Raw genomic sequence first — 27,015 nt, forward strand, 5'->3', positions numbered from 1 at the left:
TTATCCTATCAAAGAAAGCTATCAGATTGGTTTGACACGATTTGTTCTTTACAAATCCATGCTGGCTATTCCCTGTCACCTTACCACCTTCCAAGTGTTTGCAGATGATTTCTTTAATTACTTGCACCATTATCTTCCCTGGCACAGAAGTTAAACTGGCCCTGTATCGTGCTTCAGTGGGTATGGGGAATAACTATAATGCATCAGTTCTTCTCTTGGGGTTACAACAAAGTGTCGTCAAGATACCAAGCAAAATAAAGTGTGGAGAACATTTGGAGCTGGATTGTGATACCTTTGCTCACACCAAGTAGTATTTTATTTTCACCGAAGTCAGTTAGGAGCAAGGTGCTGCTCAGCACATGTAAGAATATCACAATCCAGCCCTTTAAACGCAAACCCAGTGATTTTTTTTAATTGCTGTTTCACGTACTATAACGAACATACCATGGGAACCTGATTTAAATAAGGCTAAATACTTTGGGCCTGGATCCTGCAAATCCTCCTTCCTACAAGCGTCCCTTATTCACACAAGTAGTCCCATTGACATCAGTGCTGACAAGTGGACACAGGGGATCATAGTGTATAATCCTCTCCTGGGAAGATCACACTTATCTCTGACAGATACCTGCAATCCTGTCTCTCTTTTCTATAGCTTTTCATGGCAATAACTTTCATTGCACTGATGGGGAGGGGGGAGAATATGTTCAGCAGAAGAAGTATTCCGTAACTTTTTATTTAAAGCAATCATTGAGGGACGTATCATGTTCTCTCTCAATCAGACCAGTGTATTGTTGATGACATCACCTATGATGTTAACCAGACATTCCACAAGCGTCACGAAGAAGGACACATGCTGAACTGCACATGCTTTGGGCAAGGTCGTGGGAGATGGAAATGTGATCCTGTCGGTAGGTTAATTCCCAGCTGCTCCCGCTTGTTGTAGTTATGCAATAACGCAATAACAAGGAAATCTGTGATAGGGTGGATGGGTGAATTTGGGCCAGGTCTTTGGACAGAATCTGCCCTCAATCACACTAGGAGAAAACTGGAGTGACTGTGACTTCAGAGGAATTGCAGCACAGTGAGTGAGAGCAGAGTTTGACTTAACTCAGGCTATCTGACATGTCATGGGAGAAGCTGGTAATATGTGCAATAACCGTAGGTAGTGGCAACTTTACTCCTTACTGATTCCTCCCTTGGAGTATTTCTACACTATAACATACTCTAGCTTCAGTAGCTGCCAATGTTACGGGCTAACTGGTCATTTTAGCTACTCATTGGACGGAACTCTGACAAATAAGCCGTTCAGCAGGAACCTCAGATTTCATGCCATCAGCTGTTGTGTGGAGCAAGCCAGTAATGCTAGACTCTACCTTGTAAATTGTTCTTTTTACTCCGCTTTGCGGAAATCTGGTCTCTTGACTGAACTGAAAAGCATGGAAGATTGCACCAGCAAATACTATCTTACCATGAACTAAACTTACTTTATTTGGCTGCTTATTAGACTGGGCAGCCAAACAAAAAGAGAGCAGGCCAATGCAAAGAGTGCATGTGTAAATAGCATTCCAGAGTTTAGCTAAAGCCATTATAATGCTGTGCTTTTCTGACAAAAAAAACGAACTCTGATCTGATGATAAGACTTAGTTATTTGATCTGTGATTACCTATCCCAAGAGAACTTTAATATGTTTTCTTTGGCAACAGTTCAGAAAGCACTAGTGGTTAAATTCTGCTTTGCTTACCATTTATGTCTGCCCAGATTTACTGGAGATCAGATCATAAAGTTCTTGAAAATTGCTCCTTTTGAAAGAAGGAAAGAAATTTGTTTTAAAATGAGTTGGAAAATATCATTAAAGGTGCTGTCTGTTGAATTTTGTCATTCATTTCTCCAAACCTAGTCCCTATTCTTTCAAAGGGAGTATACAATTGATGCCCATTGCAGTCCATCAGTAAGACTTCTACGGAGCCGGTTTCAGATGTGAGTTACGCTCATCTATGTCTGGAATCAGTGTGTGGAAGCGAATGGTGTAACTCCAGAGTTTACACCTGAGTTTTGCTGTTGACTTCGTGGGAACAAGACTGAGCTTTAAATGAGAGAAGAACAGGTGCAATAGCTGAAGCAGTATCAAGCTTCAAACTAGTATCTGTTGGCCAGCTCCTTGTGGAAGAGAAACTACCATTGACTTTAGAGGGAGGAAGGACTGCAGGATCAGAACCTGTCCTTGGACTGTTGTCATTGTCCAAAACATACCACAGCTGCATTAACACCCAAACATCTGACTTGCCATTGCAGTAGTAAATCTAGGGTCAGAATGAGTTTCTGTGTACCCTAGTTTTGAAGTTAGATTTCTAGTGCCCCTTTGAATAATGCTTGAGTAACATTATTTGCAGTATGTTTTCCCTCTTCATCATTCTCCTGTGTGTTGGCCCAATGTTTTGGTTTTGGTTTTTTGGTCGTTTAAGTCAACATTTGACACTTGTACTTGTTTCATGCCTTCAGACCAGTGCCAGGATTCGGAATCCCGGACCTTTTATCAAATTGGGGATTCGTGGGAGAAGTATGTTCATGGTGTTAGATACCAGTGCTATTGCTACGGCCGGGGTATTGGAGAGTGGCATTGTCAACCTCTGCAGACCTATCCAGGTAAGAATCCTAACGATTAAACACATTCTCCTGACTAGCTCTGGTTTAGTGTGATAGGATGGGGTTGGCTGCATGAGCGGAGCACAGGGTGAACACGCAGCCTGCTTCCTCTGCTGATCTTAGCAATTTGCATGTCCTTTCATATCCTTGTCAACATCAAATAAGGTTAGGTGGTTTTCCCTATATACAACGAGCAAGTAAGGGTTTGAATTCTCTAGGTTCCATTGCCTGTGAATGGTTTGCAATTGTTCAGCTCCCACCATGGTAGGAAATTCCTGTTGGTTTTCTTTTAGAGCAGAGCCGTTTCCGCCTGAAGGTGGACACAAGAAAGTGTCAAGCTTACAAGTAGAGGGCCAGAGACTGATCACAATGGCAATCTGGAGTTATTCATTTAGCTTCACTGGGGTTACTCTAGATTCACACTAGAATCTGCCCCTTTGTGGTTTTATTTCCACTTTGGTGTTTCACTGACATATAGTTCTGCAATCTATCTACTATCTATATATTGCCTGAGGCTGTTTTAACCATGTATGGCCAGACCTTTCTTACCCAACCCACCTGCTGAAGCAAAATGCACCATGGCAGGAAATGCCTTCCATGGTCAATGTCCTGAACAAAACTTTTGAACTCTCCTTTGCCCAGCCAATTCTAGGAAATATTCAGAGGCAGGTCAATGTCTTTGTTTGCTGGTTTGTTCTTTTGTAGTTCCATGAACATAACGTGATAAGAGCAGCAGTTGCACCAACTTTTCTGTTTAAAGGTTGCTTCTGCCACTGGGCCTTAGTTTAAATATTAAAACTTTGCAGTCAAACACTCTGACTAAAGGATTTATAGAAAACGAGTTCCACTCTCAATGTATTGTGTGGTTCACTGGCCCAGACCTTGCTTCCATGTTGGCATAGATATTGAGTAGCTCCATTAAAAGTGACAGAGTAATTTTAGTGCATAACTTCTTCTACATCAACAAGATGCTTCCCATTTTGATTATTGGCAGAAAAATTGCTAATAAAGCAAGACTCAGAAAAAGGTAAGTACTTGGTTAACAATTATTGGACCACTTTGGTATTTTACGGACCTGTGAACTTACTATCTTATCACACAAATTTGTCTGAGGCAAAACAGCATGCTCTAATGACAAAAGTATCTTGCAGTGAAGATGTAACTGTGCAAGAGTGGTGTTTTTAGTTTATATAAATGGAATCCTTGTGAAAACACAGATAAAGCAAAACAATAGGTTAGTGTCTTGTCACTAGTCAATAGTGTCAATAGTATATTGTCTTGAGGAGAATAAAATGATCTGTGAGTAGTTGGCAAGTTAGTACTTATAAGTAGAGCCTGTAAGGAGGGTTGTTTTTTTTTTTTCATGAAATGTTTTTCCAGCAGAAAATGCCGATTCATCCAAACTGAAATTTTTCAAGAGAACTGTTAGCTTCTGACAAATTTTTCACTTCAAAAATTTGGGAAATAAACCACTGAAAATTGTTGGCATTTGATATTTTGGGAATGAAAAAATCCAGGTTTCTAGTTTGAAATCAGGTTTTGGTTTGAAATGTAAACTAATTAGAGTAAACAAAAAAACCCAAGACATTTTTAGAATTATGTATTGAAATGATCAAAACACCATGATTTGACTGAAGAAACGGAAATATTTTGTAGCTTGTGAACATAGCTGAGATTTTTTAATTTTCATCCCAACTGGGAAGTTCCCCTGTGGGGATGTAGGGAAGAGGTCATCACCTGCCTTTCTGCCCACTTATTCCAGCCCCCTGCTTGGCCTGCTCATTCTCCACCCAGTTACATGAAAGGGACGTGACAACCCAGCAGCAGCTTTGGCCCCACCCCTCCAGGCTCTGGCCATGCTGGTGGCCAAAGTGGGTTCTTTAGATCCGCTTGCATCTTGTATGGCCCCCATTACCCTAGAACGTGAACATCTCACAATCTTTAATGATTTATCCTCATGGCAGCTCTGTGAGGTAGGAAAGGATGTGAGGATCATCCTTAAGAGACTAAGAGAGTATCTACAATACAACCCCCCAACCCCCGCAGCAGTGAGTCTCAGAGCTTGAGTTAGCGAGCCCCATGAGCCCATCTAGATGTTTGCCTCTGGGATCTGAGAAACACACCCCCTGCCCGGTTTCAGAACCCAGGCTCCACCTCAAACTTGAATGTCTATGTGGCTATTTTCAGCCCCATAACGGGAGACCCTTCTGCCTGAGTCAGTTGACTCAGGCTCTGAGACTCTGCGCTGCGTGATGGTGGTGGGTTTTTTTTTTGCAGAGTAGACATACCTGAGGTGATTTGCCAGACAGGAAATCTGTGGCACAGCAGGGGACTGAACCAATGTCTCTCCCAAATCCCAAACTAGTGCCCTAATCTGTGTGACCTTCGCCAAATTACATAGTCTCTTTGGGTCAGATCAACAAAGGTATTTAAGTTTTAACATCTGTTGATTTCAGTGGAAGACAGGAATCTAAATTCCGTTGTGGATCAGGGCCTTTGTACTTCAGGCCCTACCCATCCTTCCTCTCTCTCTCTGGACACAGAATCAAGCTCACAGCTGAACTCTATCTGAGAGACAAAACAGGAATTGGAGGGTAGAACTAAGGACTGCCAATGAAGTGAAGACTGGGACACAGCCCTCTTTGCTGAGTTTCTTACTGAGCCTCATTGAGTTGTCAGACTTCTAAAACAAATATCTCACTGAGTTATGTGAAATATGTGCTCCGTTAGAATGGAAACCAAGGCTTTGGGCTTTCTTTAGACATGAGAGTGCCTGGAAATGTGCACATAAATCAGATATGAAGTTCCTGAATGTAGATTTGGGGTTAGACAAGCATTGAAATATTCTCTGTGTGAGCATGGATTTGTTTGGCTGGAAGTCTTTTTAAGTATATGCAGGTATGTATGTTACACTGTTATCCAAACAAACTATAAAAGGAAACCTTTAAAAAAAAAAAGTAGGGGGTGGAGGGAGGATTTAATGGCTAAAATAACAGATCGTCCTACAGAATCAGACGGCTCAATGCTGGAGTTCCCTGGGAACTTACGTCCACTAGTGTAGTACCAGAAGAGGGTTCAATAGTCAGACCTTTTCCACATTTATTTGAAAGCTTTTCACAGTGTAGTTCAGGGGAAGGGATGAGGAGTGGAGAAAGGAGCATGGACAAGGCCAAAAGGTGCTGTGAATTATGAGCTTGATCCAATACCCAGTGGAATTGTGGGTTCCTTTCCATTGGTCTCCAGTGGGCATGGAGCAAGCCATTAGCATCTTTGGTCCTGATTCAACTAAGTAAGTCAGTGGGACATACGCTTTGCTGAATAGGGATGCACTTAAAAAACATGCTTAAGTGCTCTTCTGAATCTGGGTTTACAAAAGTGCTCTGTTGCAAGCCTACAATTAAACCTCCAGGCTCTCGGTTGGCTTGTGGGCGTGTGTGTGCAAGTCATGCTTTTCCTCCACTCAGGTGCTTACGGCCTCATTTCAAACCCAGGTTTTAAAATGAGTTGATTCAGAGATGTTGTAAAATGCATAGTGTCTTTTAACTGATCATCTTCAATTATTAGCAGAAAAACTGCCTCTTCCTACAAGATGGAAGAATGTATAATTTGAATAAATGTAATGGAGATTGTTAGAGATCCCTTCCCTTTTTTTTTCTGAAGCTTAAGGCTGGGGTCCTTATCCACACAACAGTATGACGATATGGGGCTAGTCCCGCTGAGAGATGGAGGTGCTACTTCCTGAATAAGAGGTTTACAACCTATCCGTAAACAGCTCCTCAAAAATGTGGCTCTTTTATATGGAAATTTTATTCTGCCCCTACTTCTGCTTTTGTTCCAGTACATGTAAGAGACTTCTGAACCTGTTGCTGGCAGTGGCCGTATTGTTGACCTTCTCTCCAGATGGTCAGCATCTAAGATTCTCCAGCATCCTGTAGCACCCTGATTTTACTGTGTGGCTTTGTGCAACTCTCAGGACATTGATCCTGACTTGGGACAGACTCTGATTAGCTGTGGAGCTCAGTATTAATTCTGGGAAAGCATTCCATGGACCCAGTCTAGCAAGGTGCCGGACATACCCAACTCCCGTTAGCTTAAGCATTGAGGATCCTCAGCACCTTTCCAGAGGTTCTTAGCATGACACAGGATGAGGCTTTAAGTTAGCAGAGTTTTTTTGCTTTTGAAAATTAACCCAAATTGTAGTGAATAGTAACTGATAAAACTTCATTTATAATAAGCATACGTTGAAAAAGTTCTCTTATTCCCCATGCTCTGCCAAACTATCTGACTCTGTTTCGCAAGTCTCTTTCTATACCACTTATGACACAAATCTTCCATCACAGACACAATTCTTCCATCATAAGTTTATCCAGACAGCAAATGCTGATGCCTCTAGAGCAAGAGGAGATAGATGTACCAGAGCATTTGCTATAATGAGTGTTGGAGCTTGGGGGATAGAGTGAAACCCTATTTCTTTCAAACCTTCATAATAATATTGACAAGCAAATGCATTTTGATCAATAAATCTTGGATGCACTGAATAGCAAACTAGAGGGGAAAACTCCTTAATTAAGTTAAAATGGGGAACTTCCCTTTCAGGTGCCACTGGTCCTGTGCAAGTGATTATCACGGAGAGTGCAAGTCATCCCAACTCCCATCCTATCCAGTGGAATGCACCCGAATCCTCTCACATTTCCAAGTATATTCTCCGATGGAAACCCGTAAGTGTGTCCTTCAGTCATTATATAAATCATCCGTGTTTGTAGCTCCTGACATCCATGCAAGGCTCTCAAAAGCCAAAAATCAAAACATTTTTGGTTTGGGAATTTTCATTTTTTCCCCAATGAAAACCTGAAAAACGCTAACAAAAACAGAAATTTCCTGATAAAAATTCACGTTTTGTTAAAATTAAAAAAAAAGAGGGAGTTTTTTTTTTGGGAGGGTGGGGGGAGATGATGTTTTAATCCAGTTCTAGTTGCTAATTCGGTGATCTTGCCCTACTGTAGAGGACACCTGCACTGAGGATTAAAAGTGACAGATATTATCTAAGCATGTACAGTGATCATGGATATTTATGAATGAGCGTTACTGATCAATGTGCTTATGAATTTATGATTTCATTTGGAGTTAGGTGCCTAAATATCTTTGAGGATCTGGGCCTACAGAGTTAGCAAATATTCTAGGAAATTAGGCAGGTGGAGATTGTGTGGGATGAATAGTGTAAATCCTTGTGAAAGTTTCCTTATTTGGAGGGAACATTGGCTTGGTACCATGGACATATTACTGGAACAACTGGGATAGATTGTATCACCTTAACGAGGAGGTAAAAATGAGCAGGATACAACGACGTAAACTGCTGGCAGAAGATTAAATAAACTTAAGTCGTTGCCTTTCTTCTCTAAAGTCTGAGCCAAAACTGGTTAGCCACAGCTTGCTGGCTTATTCATATCTAAGAGTGATTCATTTTAACCAGTGCAAGTGAGTCGTGTGACAGTGCCTCAGACAACACTCTTTACAGATGTCTACTCATCCATTAAGCATGTTGGTGCATACCCACCGCCTGGCATTACAAGATCAATCAGGGCCTGGTCCAAAGTCCCTTGAAGTCAGTCGGAATCTTTCCTCTGATTTCAGTGGACTTTGGATCAGGTCCTTAAAGAAATCGGCTTTAAACACAAGGGGGCCTGACCTTAGAAAGGTGGGGATTCAGTTTAGCATTTCCCATAGAAATCAAGAGTGGGTCAGAGGGGGGGAATCTTTCTGAGCATTGTTTTCAGAGGGTAGCTCAAGTGTGTTACTGGATGATCTCCAAATATTGCATCTGCTCTAGAATTGCTGGCTGACTTTCTAGCTTGTTGAATGATGACTGGATATATATTGCTGCTTAAACCTTTTCAAAGGAGAACTATTAAAACCTCAGGGCACACACCTAATTTTAACAGCATCGTTACCCAGTATCCCATTATAAATTAACCACAGCAAAATGCCTCTTGAGGGCCACCCTGCCCACCCCTCCTCCTTCTGAGGACTTTTGTTCATCCGAATATGAGTTCTGCCACAGATATAGGCATCCAGATGCCACAATGATGGGCTGCCATGTAAAAGCGTAATTCAAGATTTCTGCTCTTGGGCTTTGGGGATCTCTTTCATGGTATTGGATGTCCTTGTTCTTTTAGAAAAACCAGAGAGTGCCATGGAAAGAAGCCACCATCCCAGGTCACTTGAACTCCCACACTATCTCCGGCCTGAAACCTGGGGTGTTGTATGAAGGGCAGCTCATCAGTGTGCAGCAATATGGACATAGAGAGGTCACCCGCTTTGATTTTACCACCACTAGTACTACATCTATTTCTAGTAAGTAACAGTATGAAACTATATTTCCATACAGCCGCCTTCCTACACTTTACTTCCTTGTAGGATCATTCCCTAAGTTATTTGTTTCCTGTTAAAAATTCAGCTGCATCCTCTGTGGATATTATATTGGACTGTTTTTTTTTTTGTTGTTGTTGCTTGTTTGCCACACTGTGTGCTTACCTTTTTAGAAAGGTAATAGGTACGCCTAGACCCTAGCTGGCGTAAATCAGCAGAGCCCCACTGAAGACAATGGAGCCATGTCAGTTAACACCAGCTGAGGATCTGTCCCTTCATTTCTTTTGTGTTGGCATTTGTTAATTCAAATAAAACCTTCTGACCTCTCCCCATATTTTTTTTCCTCTGCAGGCAACACCCTTTCAGGAGAGACAACTCCCCTTTCTCCTGTGGTTGCTACCTCTGAATCGGTGACAGAAATTACAGCAAGTAGTTTTGTAGTCTCCTGGGTTTCTGCCTCTGACACTGTCTCGGGATTCCGTGTTGAGTACGAACTTAGCGAGGAGGGGGATGAGCCACAGTATCTTGGTAAGACAGATGTTTGAACCTGTTTGGCCGGGGTAGATTCGTGTAGCTCTGTGATGGGGAGTTGGTTCTCCTACTTTTATATCTGGATGTATTCTTAGAACCATCCTTTTTTTCAAGAGCTGACTAACTCTTGTTTAATATTTTTTTTTCGTTTATCAGCATATTAGACTGGCTGGGAAGGATGGTCTGGTGATTAACGCCTGGGGCTGGGATTCAGGAGATGTGGGTTTCATCCCTCTCTCCACCGTAGAGACTCTGTGCGACTGTGGTCACGTCAACTTTAGTCTCTCCATTTCTCAATTCTCTCTCTGTAAAATGGGGATGGTAATATTTCACAGGGGGCATTATGAGGATAATGCTTAAACACTCCCAGAAGTTGTGTTCTGGAAAAGAATATGAGGGGAAGAACGACATTCTTTGATTTCCATTCAGCTGCTGCCCCCTCTGAATTATGCATGGACCACCCAGATAATTCTTTAAAACCTCCCTGACAGAACTAGAAAATCAGGGTGTGATTTGGTGTGAAATCAGTGCTGGACTCATAGCAGTGGCTAAAGTCAGGCAGAGTGCAGTTGGTTGCTGGGCAAATCTGCCACTGCACCTTACGGCTGACCTGATCTCCCCCGGCTAGTCCATGCCCCAACCCTCTTCTAAGTAGCCTGCCAGTGGTAGAGAACTGTCCTAGGCTTTGTGGGGCTTTCTGATGAGACTAGAGAGCAGGCTCAGACCAAACAAATGTTATCTCAAGATAATTGTGACTCGACAGAACCCGCCCAGAATTTTTGGTTGGTTTGTTTAGTGAGAAAAAAAGAACCGTCGCTAAGTCTTTTCTATTTTCTTTTTTTGCAAAGATCTCCCAAGCACAGCCACCTCCGTTAACATCCCAGACTTGCTACCTGGACGCAAGTACATCGTCAACGTCTATCAGATCTCAGAAGAAGGAGAACAGAATCTGATCCTGTCTACTTCCCAGACAACAGGTACTTGTCGAAATGTGCTGCTTGGCTTTGGAAGTCTCTATTCTGTGGATTGTTCTCAGATGTTGTGACATGTCTTGGCCTCACTTGCTTTTCTCATCTGTTATTCCCTTCATCTCTTTTAAACAGCACCTGATGCACCTCCCAAACATAACGTGGATAAAGTTGATGACACTTCAATTGTCGTTAGCTGGAGCAGACCACAAGCTCCTATCACAGGTCTGCCTCATTTACATGCAACTATTTTAAACTGTTGAGGGAATGTTTGCAAAACCTGACATTCAGAAGAGAGGAACATACAAAGCATAACAGAGCAGATGAGCAATTCTGTCCACCCTGGGCGCCACATGGAAAGTGTCTTTCAGACAAATGGGGAGTACAAGATGCACCTTGCAGGCTGCAAGCTGCCTGTTTGATTCCTGTTGGGTTTTACAGAGGGTTGGGTGCAAACTGATTCTGCAGGTTCTCTTGCAGATCCAGGTTTGACTAATCACAACCCCACTATCCTCTGCATCCACGGCCTCTGTCTGCCCCCACATCGTCCCCATAACAAACCTGGAAAGCATGTTCTTAAAAGTTATGGGGTGTTTTTTTGGATCCATGGAGGGAAATGTGTTCATTTCTTATTTTTACAGTTCCTTGTGCTGTGGTAGCAATTGCGTCTGATGATCATGTCTTTTTTGTCACGTTAGGTTACCGAATTGTCTATACTCCATCGGAGGAAGGTGGCAGCACAGAGCTCAATTTGCCTGACACAGCTACCTCTGTGACTCTCAGTGACTTAATGCCTGGGGTTCAGTATAACATCACCATCTATGCAGTGGAAGAAAATCAAGAGAGTGCTCCCGTCTTTATCCAGCAGGAAACCACGGGCATCCCACCCAAAGGTAACAGACAGCATGCTTCCTGGGACATTGTTCATTCCAAAGCAATTTGTCAGATGCAGCAGGGTCAAATGAAATAAAAATGCAGCCTCTAGAGTCCAGATTTAGCTGTAAGTGGACCACCAGCAAAGGCCCTAAATGGACATACAATCAAGAGCAGCCTTTACCGAAAAGCTCACGAGTGTTTAGCTCATGTACAAGCTCTGTTGTAAGACCTTGTCTAGGCAAAGGGAAAATCTCAACAGATTTTTCTAAGTCATCATGAAGATTCTCTTGCGAGATCCTGTTACCAGCATTGAAAGGGTATCTGGTTGCCATGATACTTCAGATTTCAGGTGTCTAGGGTTTGGTACCCTGATCCATATTTAAACACCTGAATAATTAAGCAGATTTTTTTTTCAGGTACTGAGCTCCTGCTGAAGTCAGGAGTACTCAGTACTTATGGATTTGGGAGCTTAACTGTAGACACCCAAGTTTTTAAAAAATTGCCCTTAATTTTAAAAAAGGAATCAATTCGGCTGTATAACTGAACCAAAAAGAAATGTTCTGAAAGAATTAGGGATGGTGTGGTGGTAGTGGAATCAGATGTTCTTGCAATGAGAACAATGCCAGGAATGAAAGAGGCTCAATGATTTTATGATTTTTCATCCATATAGTCTGAGAATTACCGATGTTTATATTGGTTAACCATAAGGCATCATGTGGAACTCATTTGCACAAGGAATCCGAAACCTCTCTTGAGTATAAGACTCCACAGTGGCTCTAATACTGCACCATTGAAGCCAATGGGAGTTTTGCCTCTGACTTCAGTGAGGCTGGGGTCACACCCTGTAGTTTTTAATTATAAAGGGATTGGGTTTAAAATTAATGTATAGATTCTCCAGTTATTCTGCTGGTTTTAAAAGCCTTTTCTTCTTAATTAGCAAAATAGCTTCTTGTTTCCAGTCATTGGATAATTTGGGGAGTTTTTTTGTTTTGTTTCGTTTTTTCAAACTTGTGGCTCTGTACGAAGTTGACATTCTGCTGCTTCATGCATTTGATTTTTTTGTAGTTTTTCTTTTGTGCCAACAAAATAATCCATATGCAAATCTTAGACTAAAATCTTCTCAGCCACCCAGTGTAATTTCAGATGTACAGTAGACTCAGGTATTTTCTTAAAATCATTTGTTAAGATAGGGCTTTTTTGACATTTTTTGTTGTGTAAATGGTCTCAGTCAAATGTGTCATAGTTTAGTTATTCAGTTAGAACTCACTTCTTCCTTGTTACATACCTTATTCCTGGACTCACCATTACCATTCTGTAAGGAATCCCTTTGTCTTACTGGAGGTTTCTCTTCCATCAGATGATGTTCCTTCACCCAAGGAGCTACAGTTTGTGGAAGTCACCGATGTCAAAATCACCATCATATGGACCCCCTCATCGAGCACGGTGTCTGGCTATCGGGTGGAAGTCCTCCCGGTTAACCGCCCTGGTGTACATGGACAGAAACTGCCTACTACCAGGAATTACTTTGCTGAGGTCACTGACCTTTTACCTGGAACGACCTATCTCTTCAAGATCTTTGCAGTGCTCCAGGGCCGGGAGAGCAAGCCATTGACTGGAGAGCAGACGACTAGTAAGTGTCTTTCATGGACTTGGAAGTGACTCTTTCCCCCTCCTTTGGAGTAACATGTAAATACATCAGTAAAGTGGAATAGTTCGTTCCAACCATGTGGCACCCAATAAGCAAAATGATGGGGCTGAGAATTCAGCTGATCATGCAATGACCTCCTTAGCAGAGGTATTCTCTTCCAGTGCTTTCCGATAGGTGTTTAACTCTCATAGTGTTTGGAAACAATTTAATGTGGCTGGAGTTCTCTCTCTCTCTTTTCTTTTTTGATTGATTGAGAAGGTGTGTGCCCTTCTGGCTCATTGCTAGGGTGAATTTCAATGGGATTTGGGAGCCTAACTTGCTTAGACTGCCTTTGTACATCCCAATCTAAATGCTGATTGCTGACATGCATGCTTGGCTTTCATTGACTGCCATAGGAGCTCTGTGTGTGCCTCTAAGAACAGGAATTGGCGCATAAAGTGACAATACATCTCAATGTTACCATGTCAGTCCTGGTTCGTCATATGATAACTTGCTATTCCTTTCAGGAGGAATCAATTGCCATCTCAATCAAAACATTGGGATACAAAATATTTGTTCAAGACCTCTGGCTACCCTGCTATAAGGTGTTTTTACAGCCCTGTTTCACCATTGTCACACATAGCTTTCTTCAAAGTCCACTGAAGTCTGTGGAAGTTTTTTGCATTAATTTCAATGAGACTTTGGATCAGGCTCGTAGGGAGTGCCTGTTTCCCACTAATCACTGTCCAAGGGCAAAGCCTCTCACAGTTTTGTTAATGGTGATAGTTCAGTATCAGTAGCCCAGTCAATTCCTTGAAAAACCCCTCCTCTGGCTGCTTGGTGTGAGGAGAAAGGGATTTCCTGTCAGTCCCTCCATCCCTTGCTTCCCACAGCCATAGAAGCAAGGGATGGAGGGATGCAAAGGACAGAGGTGAAGCTCAGCATCTCTTTGGTTTCCCCAGCTGTAAAATGGATATAATGACCTTTGTAAAGTGCTTTGAGATCTACTGATGACAAGCCCTGTGTAACAGCTAGGTATGACCTATGATTTGAGCCACTCCTTGAAGTGTTTTCCTGACCCAAGAGAAGCAGATCAAATAAAGTCAGAATTTGGCTCTTGTGAGTGTTTCACAGCCCTGAAAGAGTGGCCGGAAAAGTGTCCCAGTTTTTGATTCTGAAGTTACACACAGGGCCAGGCTTTCACAAGTGCCCAACTCTCATTAACCGCATATTCTGAACAATTGTTTGCACTGCTGAAAGTCTGGCCCAGAGTGTCTAAAAGAGAGAGAAGCAGAAGACATTTTGATCGTATTTCGTTTCCTCAGAAGTTTAGGTACCTGGACATTTTCAAAAGTATCTACGTGACTTAGGAGCACAAGTCCCATTGAAAACACTTTTTGAAAATCTCACCCTGAATTTCCTGAACTGTTTACAAAAAACAAATAAACAAAAAAAACCCCACCTCAATTGGCCAGATTTTTCCCAAGAGCTCAGCTTCCTTTGAGACTTAAAAGTTATGGTGTTTGTTCTTGCTGGGGTTTGCCAGGTGCAGAGCACTTCTGAAAATCTGCCCACTTCATTTAGGTGCCTAAATGGGAGTGGAGCTCTTTTGCAAAACTGGCCCTAAATGCTCATTTGGAATATGAAGCTGAGCATAGTCACTTGAATAGGCCTGCATAGAATATCAAGGTTGGAAGGGACCACAGGAGGTCATCTAGTCTAACCACCTGCTCAAAGCAAGACCAATCCCCAGACAGATTTTTGCCCCAGATCCCTAAGTGGTTCCCTCAAGGATAGAACTCACAACCCTGGGTTTAGCAGACCAATGCTCAAACCACTGAGCTATCCCTCCCCCAGTAACACATGTTTGGAATGGTTTTCCATAGGCTGCGATCATCCACTTAACTGCTTTGTCTGAACCACATTGCTAAAAGTATTCTGATATGTTGTGTCCTGTGATTGACAGTCCTGAGGAAAAGAAATCAGTCAGGTTTTCCAAGAAAAACTCTCCAGCAAAAGTCTTCTGATGGTGTAAACTTGCTTCTCTTTTTGTCCTTCTGTTAAACAGTGGCTTACAAATAAGCTATGATTACATGTGCTTTTGTATCTGTTTTGCATGGATCGAGGAAGTGATAAAAACCTAATACTGCTAGCTGGTCAAATTCTGTACCAGTATAACAGAGAGCCAGACATAGATCTACATATGAGAGAGAGATACACCGCTATCGTTTTCTGTGTGGAACAAGCCCGAGTGTCAGTAGAGTTTCATATCCTATAAACCACTGGTTCTCAACATGGGGATCATTAAGAGTCTTGAGGGGGGTCTCCCTTTCTTTATGACCATCCTCCTTTTCTTTATAGATGGAGGCGGGGAAGGGAGTTACTTTTTCCCTCCCTCCAAAATGTTGATAGAAATTAAAACATTGAGAACCCCAAAACTGACTTTTTTTTTTTCCATTAACAGTTTTTTTCATAAATTTCCATTTAGTCAAACTATTTTCTAGTTTAAAAAAATGTTTAGCTGGAACATTTTTTTGACTGATGCTAGTTGCAACATGGGATTGTGGCATGGAAAAGTTGAAAACTTCTGCACTAAGTAACATAGGGCAGATTTTTAAGGTATTCAGATGCCTAGTTCCCATTGGGCGTTCTTTTTCCCAGGACCTTTTCTGGACTTTAATTCCTACAAGTAAGCATTTTGTCAGGGGGTAACATCTCTGCTGAGTTTGTTTTGGTCTGGATCCAGCGCACGACTTATGTGCTTAAAGTTATGTATATACTTACTTAGGTGCTTTGCTGTGTCAGGGCTTTTAAGGATAAAAATGCCAGTATGGAGACATATGAAAGACCTTGTATAATTCATATAGGAGAGGCAAGCATGCATAGGGTTATTTTACAGCATAGTCCTCCACTTGACTATTTTAGATTAATGTGTTCCTCCCCAGAAATATGGTCGTGTTTTTTAATTAAAATTGGTGCATATGTTTTGGTATTTTTTAAAAATGACTACCTAGATTTTTCAAAAGAAAGCTATGCTAAACCCACGGAAGGACTGTTAATACACACTTTGCTTTTCCTTCTAGAACTTGATGCTCCCACCAACCTCAGGTTTGATAATGTTACTGAGTCTGCAGTGTTAGTGGCCTGGACTCCACCGCGTGCTCTGATCACAGGATACCAACTGACTGCGGGTCCCACGAGAGGAGGTCAACAAAAGGAGTACAAGGTGGGACCATCTGCCACCAAATACACCCTGAGGAACCTGCAGCCTGGGTCCGAGTATACTGTCTACCTTGTGGCGGTGAAAGGCAACCAGCAAAGCAGCAGAGAAACTGCAGTCTTCACTACTTGTAAGCATGATGGGTGCTTATTCATTTACCAATGACACACTTGTCTTCAAGAGCATAAGCTGAGTTTGAAACTGGCCATTCTAACTCGTCTTTCAAAATATTCCTTTGAAATAATATTTGAATGAAGCTACTCGGGAAATGGCTTTCCCATTATACTTCATAAGAAGTAGACAGAAAACAAAAATATTACATTTCCATTAGAAATTGCTGATGAAATGTTTCAGCTTTTTATTGAAAAACAAATCTAAACTGAAAATTTCCAAAAATGTCAGTTGTCGACAACCCAAACACGACCACATTTCAGGCAAGCATATATTTTCAGTTTCACCCAATGTATTTTGATTGTTAGGTGGCTTTCCAATTTTGCAGCAAAAACCCGGGGGGGGGGGAAATGATTAAAAGTTGACATTTCCCATGGAAAATGTGCATTGTGATGAAAAAACCATTTTCCCTCAAAAAACCATTTTCAGACAGTTCTACATTTGAGCCTTTCTGGTGTGTTAGCTAGTTGTTTAAGAGAATGAGTAGTGGCTAAAAGGGCCGTTTCTTCCCAAAGATTATAGTGTTATGATGAGTTCGTTAAGAACCACTGCATACTTGTAGAAAGAATAGATAGATTTTGCTATTCAAATCATGATGAAGCTGTGATGTAAACCAACAAAAATCAAAACCTCTCATCGATAAGGCTGATAACCACATCCTTTGTTCAATGGAGTGTGTGGATTTTATATCAGTGTGAAGTTAAAACCAAGCATCCACATTTATCCCTGGTGTAATATTATTGGCTTCAGTAAAGTTACACCAGAGATGCACTTGGCCCACAGTGTCTGCCTTAGATGTAGTCATTTCTGGCGAGGACACTGCGTGGCTGAGATAAAGAAAGCTATTGCCTTTCACAACTACTTGTTTTGGCCTGAGTCCGTTCCAGATTAGGAATAGGTTGTGCAATTGTATAATTTTTTAAGTGATAGTATTTTAAAGAATAAAATGCAAAATCTCAGCCAAGACTGTTTCCATTTTAAGTCTGCAAATATATCCCAGGATCAGCCAAATTATGAACCAAAAAAAAAAAAATATTGTAAATGGTAACAAACATTGACACCCCTCCCTTCTTCCCCCCCTCTCCCCCCAGACATCACAAAGGGCTACCCAGAGAGTTACAGATTTCTGTAACTCTCTGGGTAGCACTGAGTCTGAACTCCGTTTATCTGTTCCTTTCACAGTGCAACCCATGGGCTCCATCCCTCCCTATAACACAGAAGTGACAGAAACTTCTATTGTTGTTACCTGGACGCCTGCGCCAAGGATTGGTTTCAAGGTATTTTCCCACTGAAGCCTTTGGATCTGTTTTGCTCTCTCTTGCTTAGTTCCATTAGCTGTCACCCAGCTAGGGCCAGTTAAGAACGAATGGCCATAGACGATGGTTTGGGGAAAGAAGGGTAGTCACAAATATGGAAGCACTGAGCAGGGCGGGGCAGTGTCTTGTGTTCTTAAGCTGAAGTGACTATTCAGAGGTTAAAATATTTATGCAAAGGAGGTGATGTGCTCACATGCCTGATCCAAGGCCCATTGAAGTCAGTGGGAGTCTTTTGCCTGACTTCTGTAGGCTTTGGATCAGGCCCATATTTGGGGCATCGAGTTGATAATCCGTCGCACAGCACCATGAGGTTGCACTGTGTCGTTCTGCCGCATGATGCTGTGTTCCCTGAAGTTTACCCAGCTGCAGGGCTATCCATGCCCTCGGTGCTCCAGCATAGGCTAACTTCCCCACGACAAGTCAGCTAATCACTTTGGAGGATGTGTCCAGTATGTTTATAGGCATCTAGATGGTTCATATGTAAGGCTGAAATGCAACCTTCCCCATTTCTTCTCTTCTGCAGCTGGGTGTGCGACCAAGTCAAGGTGGAGAAGCCCCACGGGAGGTGATTTCTGAATCTGGTAGCATTGTTATCTCTGGCCTGACTCCTGGAGTGGAGTATGTCTACAGTATTTCAGTCCTGATGGACGGTCAGGACAGAGACACGCCGATCATCAAAAGAGTAACTACACGTACGACGCATCTGAATATCCCTTACTAATCTGTAATACTCTGACTCTACTTCGCTAGGTCGTTGGGTGGCTGAGTGGGTAGGGTACTAGTGGAGGACTCAGGAGAGCTAGATTCTATTTGCAGCTCTGCCACTGCAGGATAGCCTTGGGCAGGTCTCTTTGCCTCAGTTCTTCCCTATATTTAATGAGAACAATGCTAATGATTTTCCTTTATAAAGCATGTTAAGATCTCGGCCTGAATTCAACTGAGCGCTAAAAGAATTATTATTAGTCATAGTAGTATTGCTAAACCCCTAAAACAGTGCATTTGTGTGCCATTTTCTCTCTCCTCAATTTCAAAGGAGTCTGCTCTTCCTTTGATTCTCAGATGATATTAACATTACTGCATGTGGCATCAGAGTACAGCTCTGAAAGAAGCTATTTTAGTTGTTGGTTAATTTTAAGGGTCTGGGTTGTTTTGTTTTTCAAATGATTCTTGGGATTGTCAGCTGATCATGCATTTGGTTTCTTGTAGCATTATCCCCACCGACTAACCTGCATCTGGAGCCTAACTCTGATACTGGAATCTTGACGGTCTCCTGGGATAGAAGCACAAGTCCAGGTAATTACATAGCATCAGAAACGACTCCGCATTACAAAAGTGTAGATCAAGGATAACTCCCGTGATTTACTCCAGAATTACACTAGTGCAACTGATGGCACAGCAAGTGTTGTTAACCGGGCACCGATTAAACGTTTAGCTTCCATGTCATCTTTTGGCATATGTTGTTTTCAGTTACATTCACATATCATCTGCTAGAATACAAATGTTCTGCACTCTTGTATGAAAACAGTCTGCAACAAGACCCTTAAAGCCGTACCTTCCATGTCAAACAGTGATATTCCAAAGGATGATCGAGATTGCCTTTCAAGTCAGATAGGATTGGGGGAGTGAGGAGACTGCTCCAGTACCCTCGACCGCTAACACAGAGTCTGAAATAAAGAAAGCAAAAAAGACCGAGAGGGTTTCTGGCCAGAAGGGAAAATGTGGGGTTAGTTCAAGTGAGTGTGGCGTTTTCCAAAACACCCAACCTTGGCCTAACTCTTCTCCCCCTGATGTGGATGGGAGCATTTCCCGTGACTTCAGTGGGAACTGGTAGGCCAAGGCCAATGCTGAGTGCTTTTGAAAACCCCCACCCTGAGCTGAGAGATGCAAAGTTTCCTGTTTCCTGTCAGAATTTTGGCTTTGGACAACTCCTAAGAGTGCGTATTCAAAGCGCTGCAGAGACTAGCCGTGTCTCCCATTTACGCTCATCGGAGCTGCGTGGCTAAGCCCCCACTGGGCACTCCTTTGGAAATGCATCTCAGTGTGTCAATGCGAAATGGACCGATCCTACGTCGAGCAAGCACTTGCGTGCCCAGCTGAGGTTGATAGGGAGCATCTGTTTAATATCATCTGTGCTTTCTCTGAGCGATTGTATCCAAGCCTAGTTTAAATAAATCCACCACATTGATTCCTGTGATCTATATATTTCAGGCATCACTGGGTACAGAGTTACCACCGTTCCTACCAGTGGGCAGCAGGGTTACACCCTGGAGGAAGTGGTCAGTGCAGAGCAGAATTCCTGCATCTTTGAAAATCTGAGTCCTGGCCTGGAGTACAACGTCAGTGTTTATTCTGTCAAGGACAATAAGGAAAGCGTCCCCATCTCCAAAACCATCACACAAGGTAATGGAACAATGAGCAGCTGCCTCGGTCATTGTAACAGACCAGCCTTGTAAGCAGTTTGCACATAGACCTCCCGCTGACTCTGGTGATGGAGGATTTGCAGGCTTAGATCCTAGCAGCAAGGTAGTCACTTGCCTTATGTGCCAGTGCAGGGAGTAAGGGGGCTCTTACACCCCCTTACACATTGGCAGCCCATCCTCAGGGGAAGAGCTGTCTCTGTGAAACCGGGACACTGCCTCACTTACACAGGTGGGCTGGGGAATGGGCAGCGCCTTGACTCCACCCCGTGGTACCCCAGCCAGCAAATCTGAGCCGTTGAAGGGGAAGCCAGGACATAATGTAGTACTGGTAGGAGCTAGCGGCAGATTACTTTGTGGGTATTTCACTATGTACTGGGATGTCTCCATGTAGTCCCAGGACCACAGCAGTACGATAAAACATCTGAATCCCTGAATGATTGGGTGTTAGTTTTGCTTTGTAAAGGTTTTGTTTGGCTTTGTTTCTGTTAAGCCATGAAACAATGCCAGCTCGTGTATTTGGCAAATGCTTGCTGTTAACCCTGCTTTTAAAATGTCTGTGCTTCACTGAGTTGCTGTGTGCTCCTATGGGTATCTAATGCAGCAGTGTTGTATCATTAAAGCAACAATGGCTTTAACTCTGTACCATGCACTAATGGGAGGAAAAGCACTAAAATGGCATCCTTTGTGTCTTTTGATACTCTTGAAAGGTGGTATGGTAAATGCATCCCATGAGGATCAATAGTTATTTTACAGATAATGGCCTTTTTGCTACACTTATTCTGTAAAATACTTGTTTTTCATGACGGAACAAGAAATATTTGCTCAGTTATTAAGCAAACCAGCCTATTGCGCCATTTCTATCTGATATTTCCCTTTTCCAGCTATTCCTAATGATCCTATCACAAGTGTAATAAGCCATAGGTCCTTTCTTACTGAGGGGAGCAGCATCCCCAGCTCCCACTGACTTCAGGATTCGGTCCTTAAAGTTACAGGGCCAGATTCTGAGCTGGTGCAGTTCTGCTGACTTCAAAGGAACTGTGTCAGTTTGTGCCAGCTGAAGAGTTGGTGCCTATAAGTTAAAGGCAAAGCAGAATCCCTGATTTCTGTTGGGTCTAACATCTGGGAAAGAACAGCTCTGCTAAAGTAGTGTCCATTGGAAAAATCCCATAACCTTGTTAACTATGCAAACATCTAGGATGCATGTAAAAGGTTATTCAGATGAATCCTAGTTCAATGGCTTGGTTTGAAGATTGTAAAGTTTGGGTAAGAAACCAAGTCAGTTTCTCTCAGCCACACACTGCTCCTAGCATAACATTAAGAGCTGGGTGATGCTGTGAGTTTCATATGGAAAACCCATATCCTAGAAAAGCTCATTTTTAATGACTTACAGTTTTTCTAAGCAAGCTTTATATTGCTCCTAAGTTTGGAGTTTTTGTTTTAGCACCTGTGCTGCAGCTTTAGCAGTAACACTTGAAGAATACCGGGCCAGAACCTCAGCTGGTGAAAATCATCATAATTTCTTTTAGCTCAATAAAGATGCACTGATTTGCACCTTTTGCCTTCGTTGACTTAAATAGAACTACAGCAGTTTTCGCCAGCTCAGGATTTGGCCCACTCCAGTTATTTCAGCATTCCTAATGTGTTGATAATTTTATGATCAGAACAGTTGAAGCTGGGCATAGTATTTTTAAAAAATCTCGAGGGTCAGTTATCACTAATCCATTTTTTTCTTGCTTAAAGATTAGCAAGCAAAAGAATTAAAAAAAAAATGCTAAAATTGGGTATTTGTCTTTCAGAGAATCATTTAAAAAACCACCTCAGGGCCCAACTGTCTCATCCTTACAGTAAGCTTAATGGGAGTTAGGTGCCTAAACTACTTAGGCTGTTGTACATCCCACCAGGCAGAGTCCAGATCTTCAAAGGTATTTAGGCACCTAACTCCCACTGAAATCCTGCGTTCCTGCCTGCTTATTTCCCTGTGTAAATATGGCCCTCCATGTGTTACAAGGTGCTATTTCATGTGAGGAAGAGTGGCACAATTGGGCCCTCAGTAGGAAAATGTTGCATATCACCGTCATCGCTTGACCATTTCTTTACTGTTAAGACGTGTAACCTGATACACACTGCTTATTTTTCCCCCCTCCTCTTTTCTTTTGCCTCTGTGTGTCTTTGCTGTTCCCCCTGGCACTCAGTAGAGGTGCCCCAGCTCACTGACTTAAGCTTTGTTGACATAACTGATACGAGCATCGGCCTGAGGTGGACCCCGCTAAATGCCTCCACCATTATTGGTTACCGCATCACGGTAGTTGCGGCAGGAGAAAGTGTCCCTATTTTTGAAGATTTTGTGGACTCCTCAGTAGGATACTACACAGTCACAGGCCTGGAGCCAGGCATTGATTACGACATCAGCATAATCACACTCATTAATGGCGGAGAGAGCGCCCCTACCACTCTGACACAGCAAACGGGTGAATTTTGAAAACTTCTGTGTTTGTGACCTGGATGGTGTTTCATGCTGTCACTAGCTGCTAGGGTAACGGGCTTTCTCTGAGAAGAATTGAGCCACTCACTGTGATGGGTGGAGGGAGGGACAAGGACCGGCTTCTCTTTTAAATATAGGATGGGAAGGGCTATGTCGTTTGCATTTTTTTAGCCCTGTGCATGAACTGCATTTTTATATTGTGGATAACTGCAAAGACAGGATCTCACTCATGCTGGTTTTTCAGCTTTTCAGGTTTCATTGTTAAACTTGAGTTATATGATCCCCAAAGTATAAGATCCTGAATCACAATCCCCAAAGGGAGATGGGATCCCCCAAAGGGTGGATACAATTCTAGAGACACTCTTCGGTTTAGCCCTCGATGCCGTTACTGGTCAAGTCATTTGAGTGCTTCGTATTTTTTTGGTGGTGGCCCAGCTCTTCAAATCTTGCCTTAAAAGATGGACAAGAAACATCGCTTGCTGAGCACACGCTAGTGACAGGCATGTCACACTGTCAAGGTTCTCTGTAGTGCATGGGTAGAAGATGAACTGAGAACTAGTTTGTGCATGAAACTCTGTGTCGTGTGAATAAGCTGCTGAGGTTCTAAACCCTTAAACCCACAAGTAGACATAGAGGCGAAGGGACTTAATGGATCTACCCTCTCCTCCCCTATGTATGCATGTATCAGTTTTGAATGAAAGGACTTTTTCATATGTAAACTGCTGTATGGCAACTTAAGCCTCTCTTGGCCACATCTCTGTAACCCAAGATGCAGCAGCAAGGCCAATATTACAGAAACCTGCCATCTTGTTTTCAAATTATCTCGACAGAATACATTTAAGTATCAGCAATTGCCAAGAGGTTAAAGGAGCCTGACAGTAGTATGAGTGTTTTTAACTGTAGTGGAACCAAATGTAGCTTAGGAGTATGTTTGCATGGATCTGACACCGTAGCCTCTTTTTTTGCATGAGATACACTGTAGATTCCCTGAACATCCACCTTGGTAAACTCTCACCTTCCAGAAAATGTTAAAAAAAAACAAAAAACCCAAAACCCAATATTCTTTGCATGTAGCTGTTCCTGCTCCAACTGATCTGCGCTTCACCAACGTGGGGCCAGATGCTATGCGTGTGACCTGGACTCCTCCAGTATCCATTGAACTGACCAGTTTCCTGGTGCGTTACTCACCTGTGAAGAAAGAGGAGGATGTTGCTGAGCTGACCATTTCACCCTCCGACAACATGGTGTTTTTAACAAGTAAGAGGTTACCCGCATAGGTCAGCGGAATGTAAGGGACTTCTCAAGCTGAAGTCCACTGATGGTTGGTGGGTCTGCAGAACACTTGCTGGGCTGTAGGTGGTCAGATGGTATTAGCTCCCTTCCCATGGTTTACAGAAGCTAAATTACATTAAAATAGATACAAATACGTAAAGTACTTTCTTAATATTACTCTCCTATGTATTAATGGGTATAGCTGCCACATGGACATTGAGCAGTCATGAATTGGGGAGATATGGTTTTCCTGATTGTGAATTGGAGGTGAGTTGGTCCATGAGATTATTTCCCAAAAGATGTGGTCCATCCTCTGAACACATTAAGAACCCCAGCTCTCCAGTGAATTTCTTGTTGGAGACCCAGCATAAGGGAAGGAAAAGCAAGAAATTGATTGGAATAAGTATAATGGATCAGATTCCCTGCTAGTGTAAATTGGCATAGCTTCATTGACTTCCATAGAGCTATGCTAATTTACACCAGCGAAGGACTTGGTTCATTGTTTTAACGAAGTTAAAGTCAAACTGTGTAAACCTTTTCCCGCTAAGACAAGGACGATTCATCATACTGGGGGGCAGCTGAACCTGGTTAGGTATTAAGATGAGGTAAACATTGCCTATCTTGTTTGACAAAAAGTCAATGACTTGCAGTGCAGCGGTCTAGATGAAGACACAAAGGATCAAAATCAGCAAAAGTTCCTCTTTTGAGTCTTTAGATTTTGGAAAGGAAAATAAATGCTCTGTCTGAAATTTCAGCAGTACAGTGCAACTGATCTCTTGCATTTCTCACAAACATATACTTAATTTGCTCATCTTGATACAAAAGTTGAGTTTTGTTGGGAGGATTTTCCCTAGAAACTGGACAAGTTGGTTGAGTGAGAGACAGTACCTGCTTTAAAAATAAAGGACCACATTCTTAGCTGGCGTAAAATAGAATCGCTTCACTGAAAGTCAGTGGTGCTACAATCAGTTTACATCAGCTGAAGATCTGGCCCTGTTTATCAGTAAATGCTCAGAGCTGGGAGACCTGTATGGAAAACTAATCGCTGCTGACAAACCCATCTAAATAATGTCCTTGCCAAATAGCAGTAAAAAAAGAAACCACCAGCACTTGTTGCAGGCTAAAACTTCCATGAAACCAAAGGCCATTCCCATGCTTAAAACCAAGCTTCAGCTGGACTCAAATGTCTTGACTATCCATTAGGCTCAGGTTTTGCACAGGCTAAGCAAAAATCAGTCGCTCCACATCATGAGCTGTCAGTTAGAATTGCTGAGGTTTTTCAGTTGTTCCGAGATCCTGAAAATTGTGAGGGTCTAAATCGGTGTGGTTTAATCCTTCAGGTCTCCTGCCTGGCACTGAATATCTGGTGAGCGTCTACAGCGTCTATGAGCAGCATGAGAGCACCCCTCTCACTGGCGTGCAGAAAACAGGTATGTGGAAACCTGCTTGGAAAACTTCCGTTTGCTTCTATCTCTTCCGTTAACCACTCATTGATAGGACAACTCTAATCACTGGGGGGACTTAGGGCATAAAAGCCTTTAAGATTTTGCTCTCCTTGACATGTATTGTTGGAGAGTTGCACAAAAGATTTTAAGGGAGTGCTGCAGAGAGACAGAGAAGTGCTGAGCAAAATGGTCAAGGGGCCAGATCTTCAGCTGGTTTTAATTAAAATGTGTATAATTGACTTCAGTGGGGCTATGCAACTTACACCCACTGAGGATTTGGCCCAATAAAAGACTAGTGTGCAGTCCCCCCAAGAGGCATCCAGACACGTCAGGATCAGGTCCCTCCACTGTATCCCTCTGACACTGTACAGCCAAGTCTCAGAAATGTTCTGATGTTTTTGTACTTTGGCTTTTTCTGTTCTCTGAAACCAGGGCTGGGTGTTTTGTTTGCACAAACATTTAAAATTGTCAGATACCTCAAGTTCAGAGGACTCTAGATGTGGACTCAACTTGCGAGGAGATTCCATTTTTGCAATTACGTTCCTGTGGTTTTTTAACACCACTGTATGATCTGGATCATTACATATTTATAGGTTCAGTGCTGAACGGTGTTTGGCAGGAGTGCAAGCAGGATTCTGAAATCCCACCCTGGAGTGGGTCTGGGGAAATCCCTCATCATTTCAAAATAAATGTATCTGTTATTTAAATAAGCTGAATGTTCCTTTTCTTGGGTATCCTCCTGCCCCGACCAGGTCTTGATTCTCCAACTGGCATTGACTTTTCGGATATAACTGCCAACTCTTTCACTGTACACTGGATTGCTCCTCGTGCCACTATCACTGGCTACAAAATTCGCCACCATCTGGAACACAGCGGCACCAGGCCCAGGGAAGACCGTGTCCCACCTTCTCGGAATTCCATCACCCTCACTAACCTGGCCCCAGGCTCAGAGTACGTGGTCAGCATTATTGCTGTCAACGGCAGAGAGGAGAGCTTGCCCTTGGTTGGCCAGCAAACTACAGGTCAGTTCGGAAACAAGCCAGAAAAAATGTACCTTGAAATTCTCCTGCCCCATCTCGACAAGTTGTTAAACTGAATCCTTCCGGTTGGCTGGCGAGTAACTGAACTACTGACAGCAGAGCAGAAAGTCGGCTAGAGGAGAAAGGCCTGATTCAAAGGCCTCTGAGTTCAGTGGACAGACTCCCACTGATTCCCATGAGCTTAGGATCAGGCACAAAGCACATCTATCTGCTAAGGGACAAGGCATTTTATTATACAAAGGAGTTTCTGAAGAGGTGAAGTGTTAATTCAGATAGCTCGGGCCAGTGTCCATTGTGCACATTCTTTTGTTTTAAATGACCTTGTGGTGAGCCTGCCTCAGGGCGTTGGGCTACCAAAGCAAAGGAAAAACCCAGGGAGCACGGGTTGGCTCCTGGGCTGGTGGATCCATAGGATTGAGGCCTTTCTTCTTGCCCTCCAATGGGAGGCATCAAAGCCCTCCCACCGAGGGGAGTAGCCTTCAGAAACGAATACTCTGGGCAATTTCCCGCTCCCCTAGGTTTTTCTGCAGGAGGGACACATTTAGGGCTCAATCGAGTGGCCACAGAAGTCAATAGCAATCTTTCCATAGCCGCTGGATTCAGGCTCTTAGCCAGATGTGTCACCTAGAGACCTGACG

The 27,015-nt window shown here is 42.8% G+C and overlaps 1 protein-coding gene across 4 annotated transcripts in view; it reads left to right on the forward strand.

The window, feature by feature from the left end:
* FN1 (fibronectin 1) overlaps positions 1-27,015 on the forward strand; it is a 68,857-nt gene that overhangs the window by 21,195 nt on the left and 20,647 nt on the right. For 2 of the 4 annotated variants that reach the window (XM_032805309.2, XM_032805310.2), the window contains exons 11-28: positions 780-908; positions 2,500-2,643; positions 7,240-7,361; positions 8,817-8,994; positions 9,361-9,537; positions 10,389-10,517; positions 10,644-10,733; positions 11,207-11,401; positions 12,742-13,014; positions 16,095-16,361; positions 17,585-17,679; positions 18,242-18,410; positions 18,925-19,011; positions 19,927-20,118; positions 22,334-22,606; positions 23,695-23,877; positions 25,233-25,322; positions 26,090-26,359. In XM_032805309.2, the coding sequence (XP_032661200.1) occupies positions 780-908; positions 2,500-2,643; positions 7,240-7,361; positions 8,817-8,994; positions 9,361-9,537; positions 10,389-10,517; positions 10,644-10,733; positions 11,207-11,401; positions 12,742-13,014; positions 16,095-16,361; positions 17,585-17,679; positions 18,242-18,410; positions 18,925-19,011; positions 19,927-20,118; positions 22,334-22,606; positions 23,695-23,877; positions 25,233-25,322; positions 26,090-26,359 (3,063 nt within the window). The remainder of the gene's footprint in view (positions 1-779; positions 909-2,499; positions 2,644-7,239; positions 7,362-8,816; positions 8,995-9,360; positions 9,538-10,388; positions 10,518-10,643; positions 10,734-11,206; positions 11,402-12,741; positions 13,015-16,094; positions 16,362-17,584; positions 17,680-18,241; positions 18,411-18,924; positions 19,012-19,926; positions 20,119-22,333; positions 22,607-23,694; positions 23,878-25,232; positions 25,323-26,089; positions 26,360-27,015) is intronic. The other 2 variants (XM_032805311.2, XM_032805312.2) reach the window with 1 other exon arrangement.

The sequence above is a fragment of the Chelonoidis abingdonii genome, chromosome 10 (assembly GCF_003597395.2).
Source record: "Chelonoidis abingdonii isolate Lonesome George chromosome 10, CheloAbing_2.0, whole genome shotgun sequence".
In the NCBI taxonomy this organism is placed as follows: Eukaryota; Metazoa; Chordata; order Testudines; family Testudinidae; genus Chelonoidis; species Chelonoidis abingdonii.